This window comes from Meles meles, chromosome 8 (genome assembly GCF_922984935.1).
Source record: "Meles meles chromosome 8, mMelMel3.1 paternal haplotype, whole genome shotgun sequence".
Lineage (NCBI taxonomy): Eukaryota > Metazoa > Chordata > Mammalia > Carnivora > Mustelidae > Meles > Meles meles.
This window is the reverse complement of record NC_060073.1, coordinates 31,394,327-31,416,570: the sequence shown is the minus strand read 5'-3', so window position 1 is coordinate 31,416,570 and position 22,244 is coordinate 31,394,327. Positions and strand designations below refer to the sequence as shown.

At 35.3% G+C, this 22,244-nt stretch overlaps 1 protein-coding gene across 1 annotated transcript in view; it reads right to left on the bottom strand.

Moving 5' to 3' along the window:
* The window catches only part of CCDC73 (coiled-coil domain containing 73), a 122,577-nt gene extending 100,818 nt beyond the window's left edge, over nucleotides 1-21,759 (bottom strand). Inside the window, exon 1 of the mRNA XM_046015605.1 lies at nucleotides 21,622-21,759. Within this exon, the coding sequence (XP_045871561.1) occupies nucleotides 21,622-21,759 (138 nt within the window). The remainder of the gene's footprint in view (nucleotides 1-21,621) is intronic.
* Between the last annotated feature and the right edge of the window lie 485 nt (nucleotides 21,760-22,244).

Genomic DNA, 22,244 nt, shown 5'->3' with positions numbered 1-22,244 from the left:
ATTTAACAACTTACAGAAATGGACTAATTCTTCAAAACCCCAAACTATCAAACCTCATCCAAGGTGATATAGACAATCTAAATAGCCCTATAACCACTAGCTAAAAAGCTCCCCAAAAATAAATGCCTAGGCCCACATGGTTTCACCTTTAGAGAATTCTACCAAACATATAAAGAATTAACACCATTTTACACAGTCTTTTCCAGAAAAATAAGAGGAAGGAACACATCCTAACTCATAAGTCTATACTATGACACCAAAACTAGACAAAGACAGTACCAAAAAAAAAAAAAAGAAAGAAAACTAACAATACCTCTCACAAGTTTTGATGTAAAATTCTTCAACAACGTATCAGCTAATGGAATCCAACAATGTATAAAATGTTATACACCATCACCAAGTAGAATTTATTCCAGATATATAAGGCTGATTCAACAATATTAAGTTGATATATCTCGCCATATCAATAAGCTAAAGAAAAAATCATATGACCATCATAATTAACACAGAAAAGACAACAGACAAAACCCAACACTCATTCATAATAAAAACTCTCAGCCAGTTTCCAGAGAGAATTACCTCAATTTCATAAAATGTCCTCATAAAAGCACTATACTTAACATCATATTTAATGATAAAAGACTGGATGGATGGAAAGGCAAAGAAAGGAAAAAAGGAAAGAGAGAGAAAGAGAGGAGAGAAGAAAAGGAAGGAAACAAATCAGACAGAAATAAACTGTCTCTATTTGTGTATGACATGGTCGTATACATGGAAAACCCCAAAGAATCTATAAAAAATCTACCAGAACTAATAACTGAGTTAAACAAGGTCTCAGGATACAAGATCAACACCCCAATTATCATGGTTCTATACACTAACAATAAAAAAGCAGAAAACAAAATTAAAAACACAATATAATTTATAATCACCCCAGAGAAAATGAAATATATAGACGTACACTTAATCTGTATGCTGATAGACACAACAACATGGATGAATTTAAAACATCACGTTGAGTGAAAGAAGTCTTACCTAAAGGAGTACATATGTATGATTCCATTTATATGAAATGTCAGAAAAAACAATACTAATCGACAGTGGAAAATAATCAAAAGAGGGTTGCCTCCTGAGGAGGAAGTAAGGGTAGAACTGGCCTGGGTAGACAGAAACACTTTATATATTGATAAGGGTTATATTTCACAGATGTATGCATCTTATCAAATCCCAAAACAGCTGGATTGAAAATGTGCAATATACTGCTTTCTTTACATGGGCCTGGTTATATACTTCTCTTTTAAATGAGTTCTGTGATCTTACTGTGATTTAGATATTCTAAGCACTTTTTATGTATTAATTCAATCATAGGTATAATTTTTCAAGGTAAGTACTCTTATTATCATCATATTATAAATGAGGAAACTAGGTTAGCAAGAAAATAAGTAACTCGTCTAAATGCACAAAGCAGCTAACCAGCAGAGCTAGTATTTGAACCTAGATGATCTATCTCCAGAGCCTCTTAAACATGCCATTTTATTACCTTTAAGATTGTGAGTGCCATAGAACAGTATGGATTGTTATGATACACTCCTTTCCTTCAAAAACCTCAGAATTTAACCTTCATATCCCACAGAAGATAGACATTCAAAATCAAATTACCTAGTTTAAATATATAAGTACATTCTAATATTCTGTAGAACGTTTCAAAATAACTAGAAATATTTGTTGTATAGAAAAACAAAAGCATTAAGAATTGCTACAAATGTTCTTAGAATATTTTTCTATTTCAGAAATCTTTATAATAGACTAAGTTGAATAATATGAAAACAGTAGCTTTAATATCAATTAGGAAAGAGATTCTTTAAAACTGAACTGAACTTTTAGGATATTCCATGCATATTAGTGACATTTATCTTGAATACTTTGTAGCTAATCAAACTAAGAAACTATCTGGAAGAATGATTAGTATTTTATTAGACAACATAAGAAACTGATTTGTGCAGTTTCGTAGGAGGTAGATTATGAGTTTGAAAAGGAGAATAGAAGTACCCAGTTACAGTTTTGGCTGCTTGGACATGTGCCTGCTGTATATACTATGTCCCTGAATCTGTTCAGGGTCAAGAATTGAAGAGGCTTGACCAATACACAGCACATCTTGTAAAACTACAGCCTGAAGCAAGCATTTTTAAAAAAAGCATGACACTTTCTAAAGGTTATAAAGAGTAAATAAACCATCAAATTACTCTTCTTTTATTGTTTTTATAAAAACACTTAAATCCTTGTAGTCCTAAGGCAGATAATAAAAAATAAACACCTCTAAGATTCTATATTCTTAGATACTTTATTGAAGTTACAGATGGGATTTTCTTACCAAATTTAATAGATTTTTCTCATTGACAGTAAGGATTTTTATTAATAACTTTTGAAAGCTGCTTAAAGAACTAATGAACGATAAAAATGAAAAGTTCCAATAAAAAGATAATAATGTTTAAAATAAAACATGTAGTTAAATTAAAATCCTAATATAGTAAAAGTGTATTATACTGTTACCTTTCAGCATTGTAGATAACACCCATTTTATCAGTTTTCCATGTGGTATAGAGATATATATTCTATAAATCATAATAATTATAAAGGGGTATGATTCTACTCATAGCATAACTAATTTTATGGGGCACTGAAATGCTGCTTAATGTTATTTACCACATACTATACCATTACTTATACCCAGTTTTCCTGCACAATTTCCTTAGCAAATCATTGCTATTTTGGAATACCCAAATTTCCTCTGGCTGTAATTTACTGCTAATTTGAAATTCTAAGATTTCCTTCTGTTCATGTATTCAAAAAATCTAATGCATCCTTTCTCTGAACTCCCATACTAATTTCTCCATAATTCTATTATCACACATAATATATACTATGTGAGAATATAGTAATTCATTTGCATGGTTAATTAGGTGATTATATTTCAAATTCTCTCAGGGCAAGATTGAGTAATGGTTTTTCAAAGGTTACCAAATGAATACATATTTTATTTTATTTTTTTTTAAGATTTTATTTATACATTTGACAGACAGAGATCACAAGTAGGCAGAGAGGCAGGCAGAGAGAGAGAGAGAGAGAGAGAGAGGAGGAAGCAGGCTCCCTGCCAAGCAGAGAGCCCGATGCGGGGCTCGATCCCAGGACCCTGGGATCATGACCTGAGCGAAAGGCAGAGGCTTTAACCCACTGAGCCACCCAGGCGCCCCATGAATGCATATTTTAAAAGTGAAAGTTCTATGGTAGAGCTCTTTTATCCCCACTGTATAGATGATTTGCCTGAGAAATATAGTTTGTTTAAAAACTTTCAACCCACTTTCTACTTTTACAGTCTAACAGATTTCATATTAAAGTCTGGATTTCTAGTTTCTCTTCAGTAATTGGAAGAACTGATAATACAGAGCCCATTGTTCTATATGACAACAAGTTTTTGGAGCTAATGGCAAATACAAGTCTAACTGAAGACAAAGGCTCTCCAATTAAACACAATTCCTACCTTATCCGTATCACGTGCAAACTACCCAAATCCTGAAAGAAAGTGAATTTGTGACCCCTCTGCCACTGGTTCATCTCCACGCATCCTAATACCCTAGGAGTTTAGATGAAAGGCTAAGGAGCTAACTCATCAGTTATTATGTAATCTGATAGGGAAATCACCAGAAATGTTATCTAACTTCTAAAAAACATACATTATTGATTCAATGTAAACTAATCTGTTGACTCAGATTGTTTATGTAAAGACTGATTTAAAACATTCAAATTTTTTTCTAAAATATCATCACCAATTTAGGTCAATATGAAAAAAATGAGTAACTTTGTTAATGACAGCATAGTTAGGTACTTAAATACAGTTTAGTGGAGTAAGAAAGTCTCTGACTTTTATTATCTTTTGTATTTCACTTCTTTAAAGAAACTTTACTAACTAACCCTTTACAGTCTGGCCCAATTTTATGTTGACTGCATTAGTCCAGTTAATTTATTATATATATTAATGGAAGAGATTTAGACAAGGAATAGAAAGATCAGAGTACTAGTCTCTTAAAAGCTCTGGGCTTTAGGTTGGATTACAAGTTATCTCAAGTCACTTCCACCTCTAAAATTCTATAATCTCATGATCCTGAAAAAAAGACTAATCACCACAAGATGAAACTAGAGAGGGAGACAAACCATTAGAGACTCTTAATCTCAGGAAACAAACTGAAGGTGGCTGGAGGGGAGAGGTGGCTGGGTGATGGACCCTAGGGAGGGTATGTGCTAAGGTAAGTGCTGTGAATTGTGTAAGACTGATGAATCACAGACTTGTACCCTGAAACAAATAATATATTACATGTTAATTTTTTAAAAATACATCTCTGGGGCACCTGGGTGGCTCAGTTTATTAAGTGTCTCACTTTGGCCCAGGTCATGATCTCAAGGTTATGGGATCAAGCCCTGCATCAGGGTCTGTGCTCTGTAAGGGTCTGCTTGTCCCTTTGCTTCCCCCCACTCAGGCTCTCTCTCCCCCCCAAAATAAATAAATAAAAATCTTTAGAAAAAATACATCTCTGATCCCAGAGTCCTGGGATCTAGCCCCACATGGGGCTCTCTGCTCAGCAGGGAGCCTACTTCCTCCTCTCTCTCTCTCTGCAGGCCTCTCTGCCTATTTGTGATCGCTGTCTGTCAAATAAATAAATAAAATCTTAAAATATATATATATATGTATACATATATATATATAAATACATCTCCGAGACCACTGACAGAAGGAAGAACAGAAAGATGATCCTGACAATCACCATTTCTCAGATCATTTGAGGCTGAGAAATTGAGGCAGATCCACCAGCAGTCTTATGGGGGTTGACTTAGTGTTCAGGATACACCAAGAAGGAGAGATTCTGGAAAATAATACTCTAGGATTTTAGATGAAAGGCCAAGGAGATACACTCTTAGGGTAGATAGAGGATGGAAACAGACTAGCCCTCACAAGGAAACTCAGCCTCCAATAAGCTCAGTCTCTGATGGATAAGATGATCTGCCCCATCCAAACTTCCAAAAGCAAAAATGCAATTCTCTGGATGAAGATAACATCATCTAAAGCCTCAAATGCTCTTTGCAACTTTTCGTACACAAAGGCAGTCATTTAAGCAAAATTTACCATACATCCTGGGAGGTAAGTTAAATGACCAAAACCAAGAAGAGAAAAAGAGACAATAGAAATGGATCCATAAGAAGTCCAGATATTGGAGTGTATACAGACTTTAAAATATATAGAACTAATTATGCTCAATAAATTATATGACAAAATTAATTTCAATAGAGGACTGAAAATTATAAAAGAAAACCCAAATGGAAATTTCACAACTGAAAAATACAAGACGTGAAATTAAGAACTTAATAGATGGACTTTATCAGCAGATTAAATAAATTAAGGAAATTAGTAAACTGACAGAGGAAAATAACCAGACTGAAACATGGGCAGAAAAAGAAAAAGGAGAATACAACAAAAAACTCAATAATGATATAGGAGATTTGAACAAGATTGACAAAGTTGCCCAAATTCAAATTCATAGAATACTGCATGCAAGAAATAAAGAGTATGTATTTTTTTCAAGTTCATTATATACTTGGCTATAAACCAAAACTCCACAAATAATAAATTACTGAAATTATTAAAGAATGTATTATCAATATAATAAAATTATGCTTAATATCCATTGTTTAAAGTTTTAAAAAAGTAAAAATTTTTTTTTAAGATTTTATTCATTTACTTGACAGAGATCACAAGTAGGCAGAGAGGCAGGCAGAGAGAGAGGAGGAAGCAGACTCCCTGCTAAGCAGCGAGCCCGACGTGGGGACCTGGGACATGGGACCATGACCCAAGCCAAAGGCAGAGTCTTTAACCCACTGAGCCACCCAGGCGCCCCAAAAAGTAAAATTTTTTAAAAGAAGTAATATACTTCTAAATAACTCATGAATCAAAGAAGAAATTACAGTGAAATTTAGAAAATACTTGAACTGAATGATAAGATAAAATACATAAAAATTTATTGAAGAGGCTGTCTTTTTTCCATTGGACATTCTTTCCTGCTTTGTCGAAGATTAGTTGACCATAGAGTTGAGGGTCGATTTCTGGGCTCTCTATTCTGTTCCACTGATCTACGTGTCTGTTTTTGTGCCAGTACCATGCTGTCTTGATGATGACAGCTTTGTAATAGAGCTTGAAGTCCGGAATTGTGATGCCACCAACTTTGGCTTTCTTTTTCAATATTCCTTTGGCTATTCGAGGTCTTTTCTGGTTCCATATAAATTTTAGGATTATTTGTTCCATTTCTTTGAAAAAAATGGATGGTATTTTGATAGGGATTGCATTAAATGTGTAGATTGCTTTAGGTAGCATAGACATTTTCACAATATTTATTCTTCCAATCCAGGAGCATGGAACATTTTTCCATTTTTTTGTGTCTTCCTCAATTTCTTTCATGAGTACTTTATAATTTTCTGTGTATAGATTCTTAGTCTCTTTGGTTAGGTTTATTCCTAGGTATCTTATAGTTTTGGGTACAATTGTAAATGGGATTGACTCCTTAATTTCTCTTTCTTCAGTCTTGTTGTTGGTGTACAGAAATGCAACTGATTTCTGTGCATTGATTTTATATCCTGACACTTTCCTGAATTCCTGTACAAGTTCTAGCAGTTTTGGAGTGGAGTCTTTTGGGTTTTCCACATATAGTATCATATCATCTGCAAAGAGTGATAGTTTGACTTCTTCTTTACCAATTTGGATGCCTTTAATTTCTTTTTGTTGTCTGATTGCTGAGGCTAGGACTTCTAGTTCTATGTTGAATAGCAGTGGTGATAATGGAATGTCCAATGGAAAAAAGACAGCCTCTTCAATAAATGGTGCTGGGAAAATTGGACAGCCACATGCAGAAAAATGAAATTGGACCACTTCCTTACACCACACATGAAAATAGACTCCAAATGGATGAAGGACCTCAGTGTGAGAAAGGAATCCATCAAAATCCTTGAGGAGAATGCAGGCAGCAACCTCTTCGACCTCAGCCGTAGCAACATCTTCCTAGGAACAACGGCAAAGGCAAGGGAAGCAAGGACAAAAATGAACTATTGGGATTTCATCAAGATCAAAAGCTTTTGCACAGCAAAGGAAACAGTTAACAAAACCAAAAGACAACTGACAGAATGGGAGAAGATATTTGCAAACGACATATCAGATAAAGGGCTAGTATCCAAAATCTATAAGGAACTTAGCAAACTCAACACCCAAAGAACAAACAATCCAATCAAGAAATGGGCAGAGGACATGAACAGACATTTCTGCAAAGAAGACATCCAGATGGCCAACAGACACATGAAAAAGTGCTCCACGTCACTCGGCATCAGGGAAATACAAATCAAAACCACAATGAGATATCACCTCACACCAGTCAGAATGGCTAAAATTAACAAGTCAGGAAATGACAGATGCTGGAGAGGATGTGGAGAAAAGGGAACCCTCCTCCACTGTTGGTGGGAATGCAAGCTGGTGCAACCAATCTGGAAAACAGCATGGAGGTTCCTCAAAATGTTGAAAATAGAACTACCCTATGACCCAGCAATTGCACTACTGGGTATTTACCCTAAAGATACAAACATAGTGATCCGAAGGGGCACATGTACCCGAATGTTTATAGCAGCAATGTCTACAATAGCCAAACTATGGAAAGAACCTAGATGTCCATCAACAGATGAATGGATAAAGAAGATGTGGTATATATACACAATGGAATACTATGCAGCCATCAAAAGAAATGAAATCATGCCATTTGCGACGACGTGGATGGAACTAGAGGGTATCATGCTTAGTGAAATAAGTCAATTGGAGAAAGACAACTATCATATGATCTCCCTGATATGAGGACATGGAGAAGCAACATGGGGGGTTAGGGGGATAGGAGAAGAATAAATGAAACAAGATGGGATTGGGAGGGAGACAAACCATAAATGACTCTTAATCTCACAAAACAAACTGGGGGTTGCTGGGGGGAGGTGGGATTGGGAGAGGGGGAGGGGGCTATGGACATTGGGGAGGGTAAGTGCTATCGTGAGTGCTGTGAAGTGTGTAAACCTGGCGATTCACAGACCTGTACCCCTGGGGATAAAAATACATTATATGTTTATTAAAAAAAAAAAATTTGGAAGGGGAGGCGAACCATAAGAGACTATGGACTCTGAAAAACAACCTGAGGGTTTTGAAGGGTCAGGGGTGGGAGGTTGGGGGAACAGGTGGTGGGTAATGGGGAGGGCACGTTTTGCATGGAGCACTGGGTGTTGTGCAAAAAGAATGAATACTGTTACGCTGAAAAAATAAATAAAATGGGGAAAAAAATACATAAAAATTAACTAAATACCATCTCCAAAAGTTCAAAATAAAAAGAAGAGCAAATTGAAAAAGGAAATAAAGAGCAGATATTAATATAAACAAGCATGCAATAGAGAGGATCAGCAATGCCAAAATTTAATTCTTTAAAAAGACAATTGATAAACCCTTAGAAAGACTGACGCGAAATTCCTACTCATTCACAATGTCTCTGCATGAGTTACTCCTTCCATGAAGCCTTCCTCACTACCCCTAGTAAAGCTAGCCACGTCCTTATCCATACTCTCATAATATATTTTACTCTCTTCTGTTATAAATTATAATCTCTAAACCTGGCATAGCAAATGTGCATTAAATGTTAATGACCAATTACAGTCTTCCATACCTACTATATCTAAAAATAAAAAAGAATCAATTTATACTATAGTATTCCTTGAATTTTCACTGTTTCGAAGTCCTAATTTTTTAATAACTTTTTATTTTGAAATAATTTTAGCTTTGCAGAAGACTTGCAAAGATACCCAACTTCCCTAACACTAAAATCTTACATAAGTACATTTACCAAAATTAAGAAAATAACACTGCTACACCACCATTAATTGGACTACAGAGTTTATTCAGATTTCACTAGTTTTTCCACCAGTATTAGTTCCAGGATCCAATCTGCGACACCATGTTATATTTTGTCATCATGTCTTCTTAGGCTTCTCTTATCTCTGATAGTTTCTCAGTCGTCGTCTTCTTCTTCTTTTTTTTTTTAAGAGAAGGACAGAGACAGAGTGAGAGGGAGGGAGAAAATTCCAAGCAGGTCCATACCCAGGGTGGAGCCCAACACAGGGCTTGATCTCACAATCCTGAGATCACAACCTGATCCAAAATCAAGAGTCAGATGCTTAACCAACTGAACCAGGCAGGTGCGCCCAAAATAGCCTTTAAAACAAAGACTGTAGCAAGAGATAAAGAAAGGCACTATGTAATGATAAAGGGAACAATCCAACAAGAAGAAATGACAGTTGTAAATATCTATGCACCCAACATAGGAACACTTAGCCATATAAAGCAATTATTAACAGATATAAAAGAAAAAAATGACAGTAATACAATAATAGTAGGGGACGTTAACATCTCATTTACATCAATGGATAGATCATCCAGACAGAAAATCGCAAGGAAATAGTAGCTCTAAATGACACATTAGACCACATGCAACTAACAGATATATACAGAACATTCTATCTGAAAACAGCAGAACACACATTCTTTTTTTTATTAACATATAATGTATTATTTGCTTCAGGGGTACAGGTCTGTGAATCATCAGTTTTACACAATTCACAGCACTGACCATAGCATATACCCTCCCCAATGTTCCTAACCCAGCCATGCTATCCCTTCCCCCCAGTCCCCCAGCAACCCTGTTTGTTTCCTGACATTAAGTCTCTTACGGTTTGTCTCCCTCCCCAGTCCCATCTTGTTTCATTTCCCTGATGCTGAGGGATGTTGAGCACTTTTTCAGAACACACATTCTTTTCAAATGCACATAGACCAACCTCCAAGATATTATGCCACAAAACACAAAACACATTATGCCACAAAACAAGTCTTAATAATTTTAAGAAGACTGAAATTGTATCAAGTATCTTTTCTTAGTACAACACTATGAAACCAGAAATCAATTATAAGAAAAAATCTTGAAAGAACACAAATACCTGGAAGCTAAACAACATGTTACTAAATAATGAATGGGCCCACCACAAAACCAAAGAAAAAAAATCAAAAAATACATGGAGACAAATGAAAATGAAAACACAATGGTCCAATATCTTTGAGATGTAGCAGACAGTTCTAAGAGGAAAGTTTATAGCAATACAGGCCTACCTCAAGAAACAAGAAAATCTCAAATAAACAACCTAACCTTACTACCAAAGGAGCTAGAAAAAGAACAAAATCCAAAGCTAGTAAAAGGAAGGAAATAAGATTAGAGCAGAAATCAATGAAAAGAGACTCAAAAAAAATAGAAAAGATTAATGAAACCAGAAGTTGATTTGAAAAGATAGAATTAATAAACATTTAACCAGACATATCAAGAAAAAAAGAGGATTCAAATAAAATCAGAAATGGAGGAGGAGAAATAACAACACTACAGAAATATAAGAGATTATAGGAGAATATTTTGAAAAATTATATGTCGACAAATTGGACAACTTAGAAGAAATAGGTAAATCCCCAAAAACATAATCTTCTAAAACTGAATCGAGAAGACAGAAAATTTGAACAGACAGATTATTACTAATAAAATTGAATCAGTAATCAAAAAACTTCAAGCAAGTAAAAGTTGAGGACCACATGGACAGGACAAGTGAATTCTACCAATGTATTAAAAAAAGCTAATACCAGGGCACCTAGGTGGTGCAGTCAGGGGAGCATCTGGCTTTTGGTTTCAGCTTAGGTGGTAATCTCAGGGTTGTGAGATGGAACCCTGCACTGGGCTCTATGCTTGGTATAGTCTGCTTGGGGTTCTCTCCCCCTCTCCCTTTACTCCCTCCCCTATTCAGGCTCTCTCTCTAAAATAAATAAATCTTTAAAAAAATAGTTAATACCTATTTTTCTCTAACTTTTCCGAACAACAGAAGAGGAGGGAAACCTTCTAAATTCATACTACAAGGTCAGCATTACTCTGATAACAAAGTTAGGCAAGACACTATAAAAAAGAAAACTAGAGGGGCACCTGGGTGGCTCAGTAGGTTAGGCCTCTGCCTTCAGCTCAGGTCATGGTCTCAGGATCCTGGGATTGAGCCCCACATCGGGCTCTCTGCTTAAGGAGCCTGCTTCCCTCTCTCTCTCTGCCTGCCTCTCTGCCTACTTGTGATCTTTGTCTGTCAAATAAATAAATAAAATCTTTAAAAAAAAAAAAAGAAAAAGAAAAGAAAACTAGAGGCCAATACCTCTGATGAACATAGATGCAAAAAAATCCTCAATAAGATACTAACAAACCAAATCCAACATATTAAAAAAAAATCATTCACCATGAGCAAGTGGGATTTATTCCAGAGATGCAAAGATGGTTCAATATTCCAAATCAATCAATGTGATACATCACATTAACAAGAGAAAGGAAAAAAACTATGATCATCTCAACAGATAAAAACAAAGCATGTGACAATATACAACATACATTCTTAATAAAAATGTTCAACAAAGTGAGTTTAGAGGGAACATACCTCAACATAATAAAGGCCATATTTTAAAAACCCACAGATAACATCATATTCAATGTTGAAAAACTGAGAGCTTTTCCTCTAAGATTGGGAATAAGACAAAGATGTCCACTCTCATCACTTTTACTCTACATAGTACTGGAAGTCCTAGCAACAGAAATCAGACAAGAAAAAGGAAGAAAACTCATCCAAACTGGTAAGGAAGAAGTAAAACACTCATTATTTGCAGATAAAAAGATAATATTTACAGAAAACCTGAAAGACTCCATCAAAAAACTACTAGAACTGTTACATGAATTCAGTAAAATTGAAAGATACAAAATCAATCTCTGTATAATAATAATGAAACAGCAGAAAGAGAAATTAAGAAAACAATCCCATTTACAATTGCATCAAAAATCATAAAATACCTTAAAATAGATTTAGCCAGAAAACTAGAGAACATTAACAAAAAAAATTGAAGACAACAAAAGCAAATGGAAAGATACTCAGTGCTCATGGATTGAAAGAATTAAAATTGCTAAAATGTCCATACTACTCAAAGGAATCTATAGATCCAGTGCAATCCCTATCAAAATACCAACAGCATTTTTCACAGAACTAGGACAAATAATAGTAAAATTTTTATGGAACCACAAAAGACCCTGAATAGCCAAAGCAATCTTGAGAAAAAACAAAGCTGGAGATATCACAATCCCAGATTTCAAGATATACTACAATGCTGTAGGAATCAAAATAGTATGGTACTGGCACAAAAACAGTTACATAGTCCAACAGAACCAAACAGAAAGCCTAGGGCACCTCCGACAGCTCAGTCAGTTAAGTATCTGCCTTCAGCTCAGGTCATGATCCCAAGGTCCTGAGATTGAGTCAATATCGGGCTCCCTGCTCAGCAGGGAGTCTGCTTCTCCCTCTACCCTTCCCCCCACCCTGCACATGATCTCTCTCTCTCTTAAAAAAAAAAAAAAAAAAAAAAAGCAAGAGTGAGAGAGCCTAGAAATAAACCCATCAATATATGGTCAATTAATCTACAGCGGGGGGTGGCAAGAATATACAATGAGGAAAAGATAGTCTCTTCAATAATGTTGGTAAAACTGGACGGCTACATGCAAAAGAATGAAACTGGACCACTTTCTAATACAATACACGAAAATAAACTCAAAATGGATTAAAGACCTAATCCTGAGACTTGAAACCATAAAAGTCCTAGAAGAAAACATATGTAATTGGCCTTGGATTTTGGCCTTAGCAACATTTTTCTAGATATGTCTCCTCAGGCAAGGGGAAAAAAATTAAACTATTGGGACTACAATAAAACAAAAAGCTTCTGTATAGTGAAGGAAACCATCAACAATACTAAAAGGCAACCTACTGAATGAGAGAAGATATCTGCAAATGATATATCTGAAAAAGGGTTAATATCCAATTAAGATATATTAAGATATAAAGAATTTACACAGTATTATATGATGACAGATGGTAGCTACACTTGTGGTGAGCACAACTTGTCAAATCACTCTGTTGTACACCTGAAACTAATGAAACACTGTGTGTCAACTATGCTTCAATTAAAAAAAAAGAATATATACAACTCAATGCCAAAAAATAATTAAATTGAAGATGGGCAGAAAACCTGAATATTTTTCCAAAGAAGACATGGAAATGACCAAGAGACACATGAAAAGATGTTCAACATCATTAATCAACAGAAATGCAAACCAAAACTACAATATCACCGTACACTTGTCAGAACACCTAGAATTAAAAAAATCAAGAAATGACGAGTGTTGGTGAGGATGTGAAGAAAAAGGAACTCTTGCGCACTATTGATGGGAATGTAAACTGGTGCAGCTGCTACAGGAAACAGTAAGGAGATACCTCAAAAAATTAAAAATTGTAGGGGTGCCTGGGTGGCTCAGTGGGTTAAGCCTCTGCCTTCGGCTCAGGTGGTGATCCCAGGGTTCTGGGATGAAGCCCCACACCAGGCTCTCTGCTTAGCAGGAAGCCTGTTTCTTCCTCTCTCTCTGTCTCTCTGCCTACTTGTGATCTCTGCCAAATAAATAAATAAAATCTTTTAAAAAATTAAAAATTATAATACTGTAAGATCCTGTAATTCCATTACTGGGTATTTACCTAAAGAAAACAAAAACACTAATTAAAAAAGACAGATGCACCATGATGTTTACTGCAGCATTATTCACAAAAGCCAAGATATAGAAGCAACCCAAGTTCCCACTAATAGGTGGATAATGAAAATGTGGTATGTATTTACAATGGAATATTACTCAGCCATAAACAAGAATGAGTTCTTGCCATTTGGGACAAGTGGATGGGCTTAAGGATATTATGCTAAGTGAAATAATTCAGATACAGAAAGACAAGTGCCACAGAATTCCACTTACATGTGGGGTCTAAAAACAAAACAAATGAACAAAGAAACAAACGAACTCTTAAATACAAGAACAAACTGGTGTTTGCTAGAGGAGAAGTGGGTGGATAGATGGGTGAAACAGATCAAGGGAATTAAGAAGTATTAAACTTCCAGTTATAAAATAAGTCATGCACATGAAAATTACAGCATGAGGAAGATAGTCAATAATATTGTAGTATGGTGACAAATGGGGACTACATTGATTTTGTGAGCACTGAGTAATATGATTGTTGAACAATATGTTGTATACTTGAAACTAATATAACACTATATGTTAATTATACTTCAATTTTTTAAAAAAAATCACAGTAACTTACCAAATAATTTAGGGAAGATACTGCTATGCAACTATTCTATTTCCCCTATGAGTTTCACCCACTAGTATTAGCATTCATCAGTGGATCTTGCCTGTAGCAATTATTACTATAATGTTTTAAGGGCAATTTTCTATTTCTCTCCTTCCTTCTACATTTATTAATTGGAATCTCCTGTAAAGAAGATTTGTTCCGTCTCCCCCATTTATTTATTCAATCATATATTTTTATCAGTAGGAAATAATGGATATTTATTCTTTGGGTTATTATCCAATACTATCATTATTTTGTTGCTCAAATTGTTCCAGCTTTGTCCATGAGAAGCTCTTTCAGGTTGGCTTCTATATTCTTTTGAGGTATTCCTTACTTCCCAGCACTACAAGATATCCAGCCCTGGAATAAGCCATTTCTCCAAGAAGTCCTCGTTTCTTTTATTAGATAATGATATTTAGAACCAAGATCTGGGCCCTATATATGATTGCTGATACTAGGGTGTCACTATTTCTAGGCTTTTTCAGCAGAGCTAGAATATACTAATTCATGTAATACATATGTATCTTTTGAAAAGCTTCTTGTCTATATTCACTTTTTTCCAGTTTTGCTGAGATAAAATTGACACATATAATAATGTATTATTATTATAATGTATTAGCTTAAGGTATACAACATAATGATTTGATATATGTATATATTCATACATTTTCTTATAGATGAAGATATAGATACGTCTATATTTCTGTATCTTTTTATCTGCATACAATGAAATCGTGAGTTCATACTAGTATCTCCAACTCTTATCTAGCACCACAGAGCTTAGTCCAGCTTATCTGTAACTTCTTCCTTCAACAGAGAAAAACATTCTGCCTACTTCTCATTATCTACAATTTTTGCTTATTTGTTCAACCCTGGCATACCTGTACTTTCAGTCTTACCCCCATGAGAAACAAATTAACCAACTAGAGAGAGTGTTTATGTAACTTTTTGGTGTTATTCTTACAGTATCTCATCCAATACTGTTTTCCAAAATTACTTAAGTCAGCGTCTCTTCCCACCAATTTCTTTCACTAAAGTGATGTGATTTGGTTAGCGAAACAGTTACAGGTATTTTCACAGTCTGCATTCCATCTTGGAATGCTCCTGAATCCTGACTGAATTTTCACACACTGTATAGTTCAGTTTGTGGTGTAATTTTATGGGTTTTGACAGATATACAGAGTAATGCTTCCACTACTATTTTACCATAAAGAACAGTCTATCACTCCCCAAAATTCTTTTTTGCATTCCATTTACAGTCAATGCCTAGCAACACTTGTCAATCACAGATTTGTTTTCCATCCCTATAGGTCTGTATCTTCCCAAAAGTCCTATAAATGCACTGGATCTGGCACAGCCTCTCAGATCTGGCTTCTTTCACTTAGAAAGATTCACTCAAAATTTAATTAACTTGAGATTCACACTTTCGTTTTTGAAGATATTTTAGGAGAACGACTTCTAGGTTGGTAGTTACTCTTTTAGTACTTTAAAGCGTCACTGCCTTGTCTTTGGGGCTGAATAATTATTACTGAGAAGTCCACTACCAACTGTATTACTGCGCCTTTGAAAATAATGGGCCTTTTTCTACTTCTGGCTTCCTTTAAGATTTTCCATTTGATTATAGTCCTTCTGTGATGCATCCAAGTGTGATTTTCTTTGTATTCATCACACTTGGGTCTTGCAGATTTGTAGGATTTTGATTTGTATGAATGTTTTATAAATATTTATCCTTTCTTCCGTTTTGCATGAAGCAAATATTTTCTCTCAGCCCCTGGTTTTTAGACTTTGTTTATGGCAGCTTTTATCCCATAGAAGCTAATAATTTGTATGTCACCATAACTAGCAATCTTTTCTTTTAGGTAGGGTAATCTCTTTTACTGAGACTATAAAAATTAAGTCTCACATTTTCTAATACATATACATTTTTCCTTTGCATTTGATTTTTAATAAAATTTTTGAATATGAAGTATTGTGAATTTATTGACTAAAGTCATTTATTGACAATCTATCATTATTTTCCCCATTGGATTCATTTATTCTTTTACTGGTTTGCTTATTTCTACAACAGTGTCACATTTTTAATTATTATAAGATTAGGGCATGTTTTATTATCTTTTTTTTAAATATTTTTTATTTATTTATTTGACAGAGAGAGAGGTCACAAGTAGGCAGAGAGGCAGGCAGAGAGAGGGAGAAACAGGCTCCCCACTGAGCAGAGAACCCGATGCGGGGCTCGATCCCAGGACCCTGAGATCATGACCTGAGCCGAAGGCAGAGGCTTAAACCACTGAGCCACCCAGGCGCCCCAGGGCATGTTTTAATATCTGATAAAGCAAGTAGCACTTCATATCTTTTGAAAAGCTTCTTGTCTATACTCATTTTTCCAGTTTTGCTGAGATAAAATTGACAAATATAATAATGTATTATTATAATGTATTAGCTTAAGGTATAAAACATAATGATTTGATATATGTATATATGCATACATTTTCTTATAGATAAAACTTTAGAATCATCCTGCCAAATTCTGAAAAAATCCCCCCGAGTTTTGATTGACATTAAATTTTTAGATGTTGTCTTAATCTGTTCAGTGTTCTATAACAAAATACCACAGACTAGGTGCTTATAAGCAACAGAGATTAATTTCTCACAGTTGTGGAGACTGGAAATCTAAGACTGGGATGCCATATGGCCAGATTCTCTTTCTGGTGACAGATGATCGCCAGTTCATAACCTCACATTGCATATGGGGCTAGGGAGCTCTGTATAGGGGCTAGGGAGTACTAATTCCATCTATCAGGGCTCTTCCCTCATACCTTAATCACCTCCCAAAGATCCTACTGCCTAATACTATCACACCGGACATTAGGTTACAACATTTGAATTTTGGAGGGACACAAATATCCAGACCATAGCAGATTCTTTGAAGGAACACAGAAATGAGAAACATAATCACTGAAATATAAAACTCTAAGCAAGTAAAAACATCCGAAGAGACAATTAGGAAACAACAAAACAAAACACACAGAATGCAGTAGAGAGGTAAATACATGAAAGATATGAAAGAGTTAAGAATCATAAAAGATAAAATGACATGGTCCAACATATGATCTAACGGGAGTTCCAGAAGAAGGTAACAGAAGAAATAAGGAAGAGGCAATTCTCAAAAAGATCATGGCTGAAAATTTTCCTAAGATTCAGGAACCAAAATGAGTCCCAAGAAATGTAAATAAATACTCACACAGACTCATAAAAACTGCAGACCATTAAAGATTAAAAAAAAAAAAATGCTCCACAGAGCAAATAGAAAGAAATGATGGATTACCTACAGAGAGAAAATTAAATGAACATCAATTTCTCAACTGCAACAAAAGAATTCAACAAAATCTCTTCAAAATACTAACAGAACATAAATGGCAATTTACAAATCTATGGCAAAATAAAGACATTTTTTGGCAAGGCCAGGGGAGGGGAGAAAGAAAAGAGAAAAGAAAGCCTTTAGTTTTCCATTAACAGAACTTACAGTATAAAAACTAATCAGAAAAAAAATGTAAATTAGCTGGGCCAGTTTCTGGAATATATAGAAGAGAGCATCAGTATTTTTAACCAGAATAAAGCTTCGGAGACAGCTAGAACCTAAAATTACTCTTTCTTTACAGCTATCTCCAACATCAAATCAAAGATAACTTACCATGACTGCATGTTTTCTCTCTACTATTTAGGAAGATATAAACCCTATTCATTTGCTGATTAATGTGAAATTTTTAATATGTCTTCATAACTAAACGAAGTCTGTAGTTGGTCAGTATCTTACCTCCTGAACAATATAAGGACCTAAGAATCAATTCCACTGGGATGCCTGGGCGGCTCCACGGGTTAAGTCGAGCCCGACATCAGGCTCATCATCAGGTCATGATCTCAGGGTCCTGGAGTCGAGCCCCACATCAGGCTCATCCCCTCTCTCTCTCTGCCTGCCTCTCTGCCTACTTATGATCTCTGTCAGATAAATAAATAAAATCTTTTTTAAAAAAAGAAAAAGATTCCACCCAAATATATCAATAACTGTGGTTCAGTATTTTGTTCTACATTTTTTAGCTTTACAAATTAAACATAGTTATTACTTTTTATTGGATCTCATTCTTTTTTGTTTTCTTTTTAAAATGCTAAATAAAAATATCTCTTCATAGACTACCAAGGGGAAATATTAAATTGTTCAGTGAAGACTCAGGAGAGCAGGGAGGGCATATGAGCTAATCAACACCTCATAAACAGGTCCCAAATAAGGTATTTTCTTGCTTAGCTGTGTCATACATGCCTGCCCAACATTTTGCACAAAAATATTCAGGTAGCGGGGCGCCTGGGTGGCTCAGTGGGTTAAGCCGCTGCCTTCGGCTCAGGTCATGATCTCAGGGTCCTGGGATCGAGTCCCGCATCAGGCTCTCTGCTCAGCAGCAAGCCTGCTTCCCTCTCTCTCTCTCTGCCTGCCTCTCTGTCTACTTGTGATCTCTCTCTGTCAAATAAATAAATAAAATCTTTAAAAAAAAAAAATTCAGGTAGCTTTATTCATAAGAGTCACCAACTGAAAACCACCCAGGCGTCAACAATATAACAATATACAACAATATAACAAATTGTGTTATATTTATATAATAGAATAGTTGTCGGGGCACCTGGGTGGCTCAGTAGGTTAAGCCTCTGCCTTCCGCTCAGGTCATGATCTCAGGGTCCTGGGATCAAGCCCCACATCAGGCTCTCTGCTCAGCAGAATCATCCTGCCAAATTCTAAAAACCTACTGATGTTTAAGATAGCAAATGAATGTGCTATGGTGAGTGCTGTGAAGTGTGTAAACCTGGCGATTCACAGACCTGTACCCCTGGGGCCAATAATACATTATATGTTAATTTAAAAATTAAATTAAAAATAAATAATAAAAAATTAAAATAAAATAAAACAACAAATTAATCTCAAAAATATCATGGCGAGTAAAATTAACTAATCCCTGATGGAAAAAAAATGGAACAATGGTTTCTATATAGGTAAGGATGAGAAATAAGTTAAAAATGACATGGAGGAACTCTCTGGGAAAATTAGTAATGATCTGTATCTTGACAAGGATTTGGATGACACAGTTATGAGCATTTGTTAAAACTCATGAAAGGGGGGGGTGCCTGGGTGGCTCAGTGGGTTGAAGCCTCTGCCTTCAGCTCAGGTCATGATCCTAGGGTCCTGGGATCGAGCCCCGCATCGGGCTCTCTGCTCAGCAGGGAGCCTGCTTCCTCCTCTTTCTGCCTGCCTCTCTGCCTACTTGTGATCTCTGTCAAATAAATAAATAAAATCTTAAAAAAAAAAAACCTCATGAAATGGTGCACTTAATAACTATACATTTAATTGTACAGTTGACCTTTGAACAACTATTGTATTTTTGAAATTTTCCTAATAAATTATGGGAGGAAAAATTAAATTCCTCAATAGGAATAAGGTGCTAACATCATGATAAATGTGAAAACCAATATATCTCTTTTTCCAATAAAGGGGAAAAAATTTTCCCCTTCTTAAGAATAAAGTTCTCCTTTCAGTGAAGAATATTAGAAGTAGCATATACTTCTGCACTTAGCTATTAAAAACTCAATTCCTGTTGCTACACGGAAACTCTCAAAAGACTTTTAAAACAAGCTTATTTTTTAAGTTAGAAATATAAACAGACTAAATATAATGCTTGAATCACAGTAAAACAGAATATGAAGTTCTTAATAGTTACCTAAATTTGCTTTAACTTAGAAAACATACCACTTTAAGTTATTCTTACAAAAATCATTTTTTACTGCTTAACCAACATATCCTTTTTTAGCAGGATTTCCTTATTAAATTGGTTTTAATCATACAGATAATAAGTATCTTTATATAGAACGAACATTGTAGTAATTAAATTTTCTTATTATGATAACAAGTTTCAATATTTTTAAATCCTAGAACAAGAATCACATAATAAAAATGTTATTTCAGATCTTTTTCTTTAGAGCTCAATTTCAGCAAAGCCCCAATTCTACTGATTCTCCTTCCTGTCTCTCTTTTTTTTTTTTAAGATTTTATTCATTTATTTGAGAGAGAGCACAAGCAGGCAGAGCAGTAGGCAGAGGGAGAGGGAGAAGCAGGTTCCCCACTGAGCAGAGAGCCTGACAGGTGTTTAAATCCCAGGACCATGGGATCTTGACCTGAACCCAAGGCAGACACGGGACCAACTGAGCCACCCAGGCACCCTCCTTCCTGTCTCTTCCGTCCTATCTTCAGAGTTATATATAAACCCTAATGACCCCATCCCTCTTTCATTATTACAGTAGTTTTATAGTCTATTTTTTTCTCCCCATAATCTTACCAACTCCTATCCCATCTTACAGAAAACTGACAACACACGCTTCAAATTTAGATCTACGGAGTCTCAGAAATGAAAGGCTTTTGAGGGGTTTTGAACAATACAGATCTGCTGAATCAAACAACTTTTACAATTTTATATAGGGGCACCTGGGTGGCTCAGTTGGTTAAGCATCTGACTCTTGACTTCAGCTCAGGTCATGATCTCAGGGTTGTGGGATGAAGCCCCATGTCTGGGTCCCAGCTTGGCCCTCTCTCTCCCTCTGTTCCTCCCCTGCTCGTTCACTCTCTCTCTCCTTCTTCTCTTTCCCTCTCTAATAAATACATTTTTAAAAATCTTAAAAAACCCAATTTTATGTAGATATTTCCCTTCAAATAAATACGTCATGAGCTACCACTTTAAAAAGGACATTTTATTCTTTGAATCAGAACACTTACCACAGACATTTATTTTGTCACTTAAAAATGTACTGCCCTGTTTCATCACTTAATCACTCATAGGCACATATCTCATAGCCTTTAACAAAAATGTAATCTCCTGAAAAGCAACCCTTTTTTCATCAGCCATGGTGTCTAACTATGTGCTACCTATGCACTCCAAGGCACTTGGTAAATACTAGCTGGCTTATTAAGTGTTTAACAACCTGAAAATCCTTTTTACTTTTTGCTTTGTAAATTCTTTTTCCTTCTGTGATATCAACTAGATCTGTCCAAAATTTTCTCTTTTACTTCATTATCCAGACTGTATTTCTTTTTTAAAAATAAGAAGTTATTTTGCTAGGCCTTTTTTTCTCCTTAAACCAAATGGCTGGACAAAATTAAGTTCCCGGATTACAAAAATATTTTTAAAATGACCTTACCCTTCTCATCCGCAACTCTTCTAATGCTTCCAGTAAACTTGTTTTGAAATCTAATAGCTGAATTGAAAACATTGTCTCCGAAGAACTTGGAAGAGCAAAGGTAGATGATGGTGAATCAGCTTTAAAATCATTCTCCATATTAACATTCATTTCCTGTAATATAAAAAGGTTTTAACTGAAAAAAAATCATTTACTTAAGTTTTTAAAGTACAAGCAGAGTTACCATAAAAATATAACAACCAGTATCCCATAATCCTCTAGGTTTAACACTAAGTAACAGTTTTGTCATCACTCCTGTTCTGATCTTGATACATAAAACACTGAGCAATGATGATCCACCCACAGTCCCTCTGCGACTGAGGCTTTTTCTGTTACTTTAGTATCTGTAAGACTAAATTTTCTGCCTGCCCCTACACACCACAGTCCAAAAGCTAGATTCCTAAAGTTCAGTAATTGCTTTGTATCGAGGCTGCCAGACACTATGCTTCCTAACTTTGCCTTGATATACAGCATTCTGTAAGGATGGTATGAATACTAACAGTAATGCAGTCTTTAAACTCTACAAAGTTGAAAGATGAATAATGGAATAACTATATTTTATTAAAAACCAAGACACTTATGTA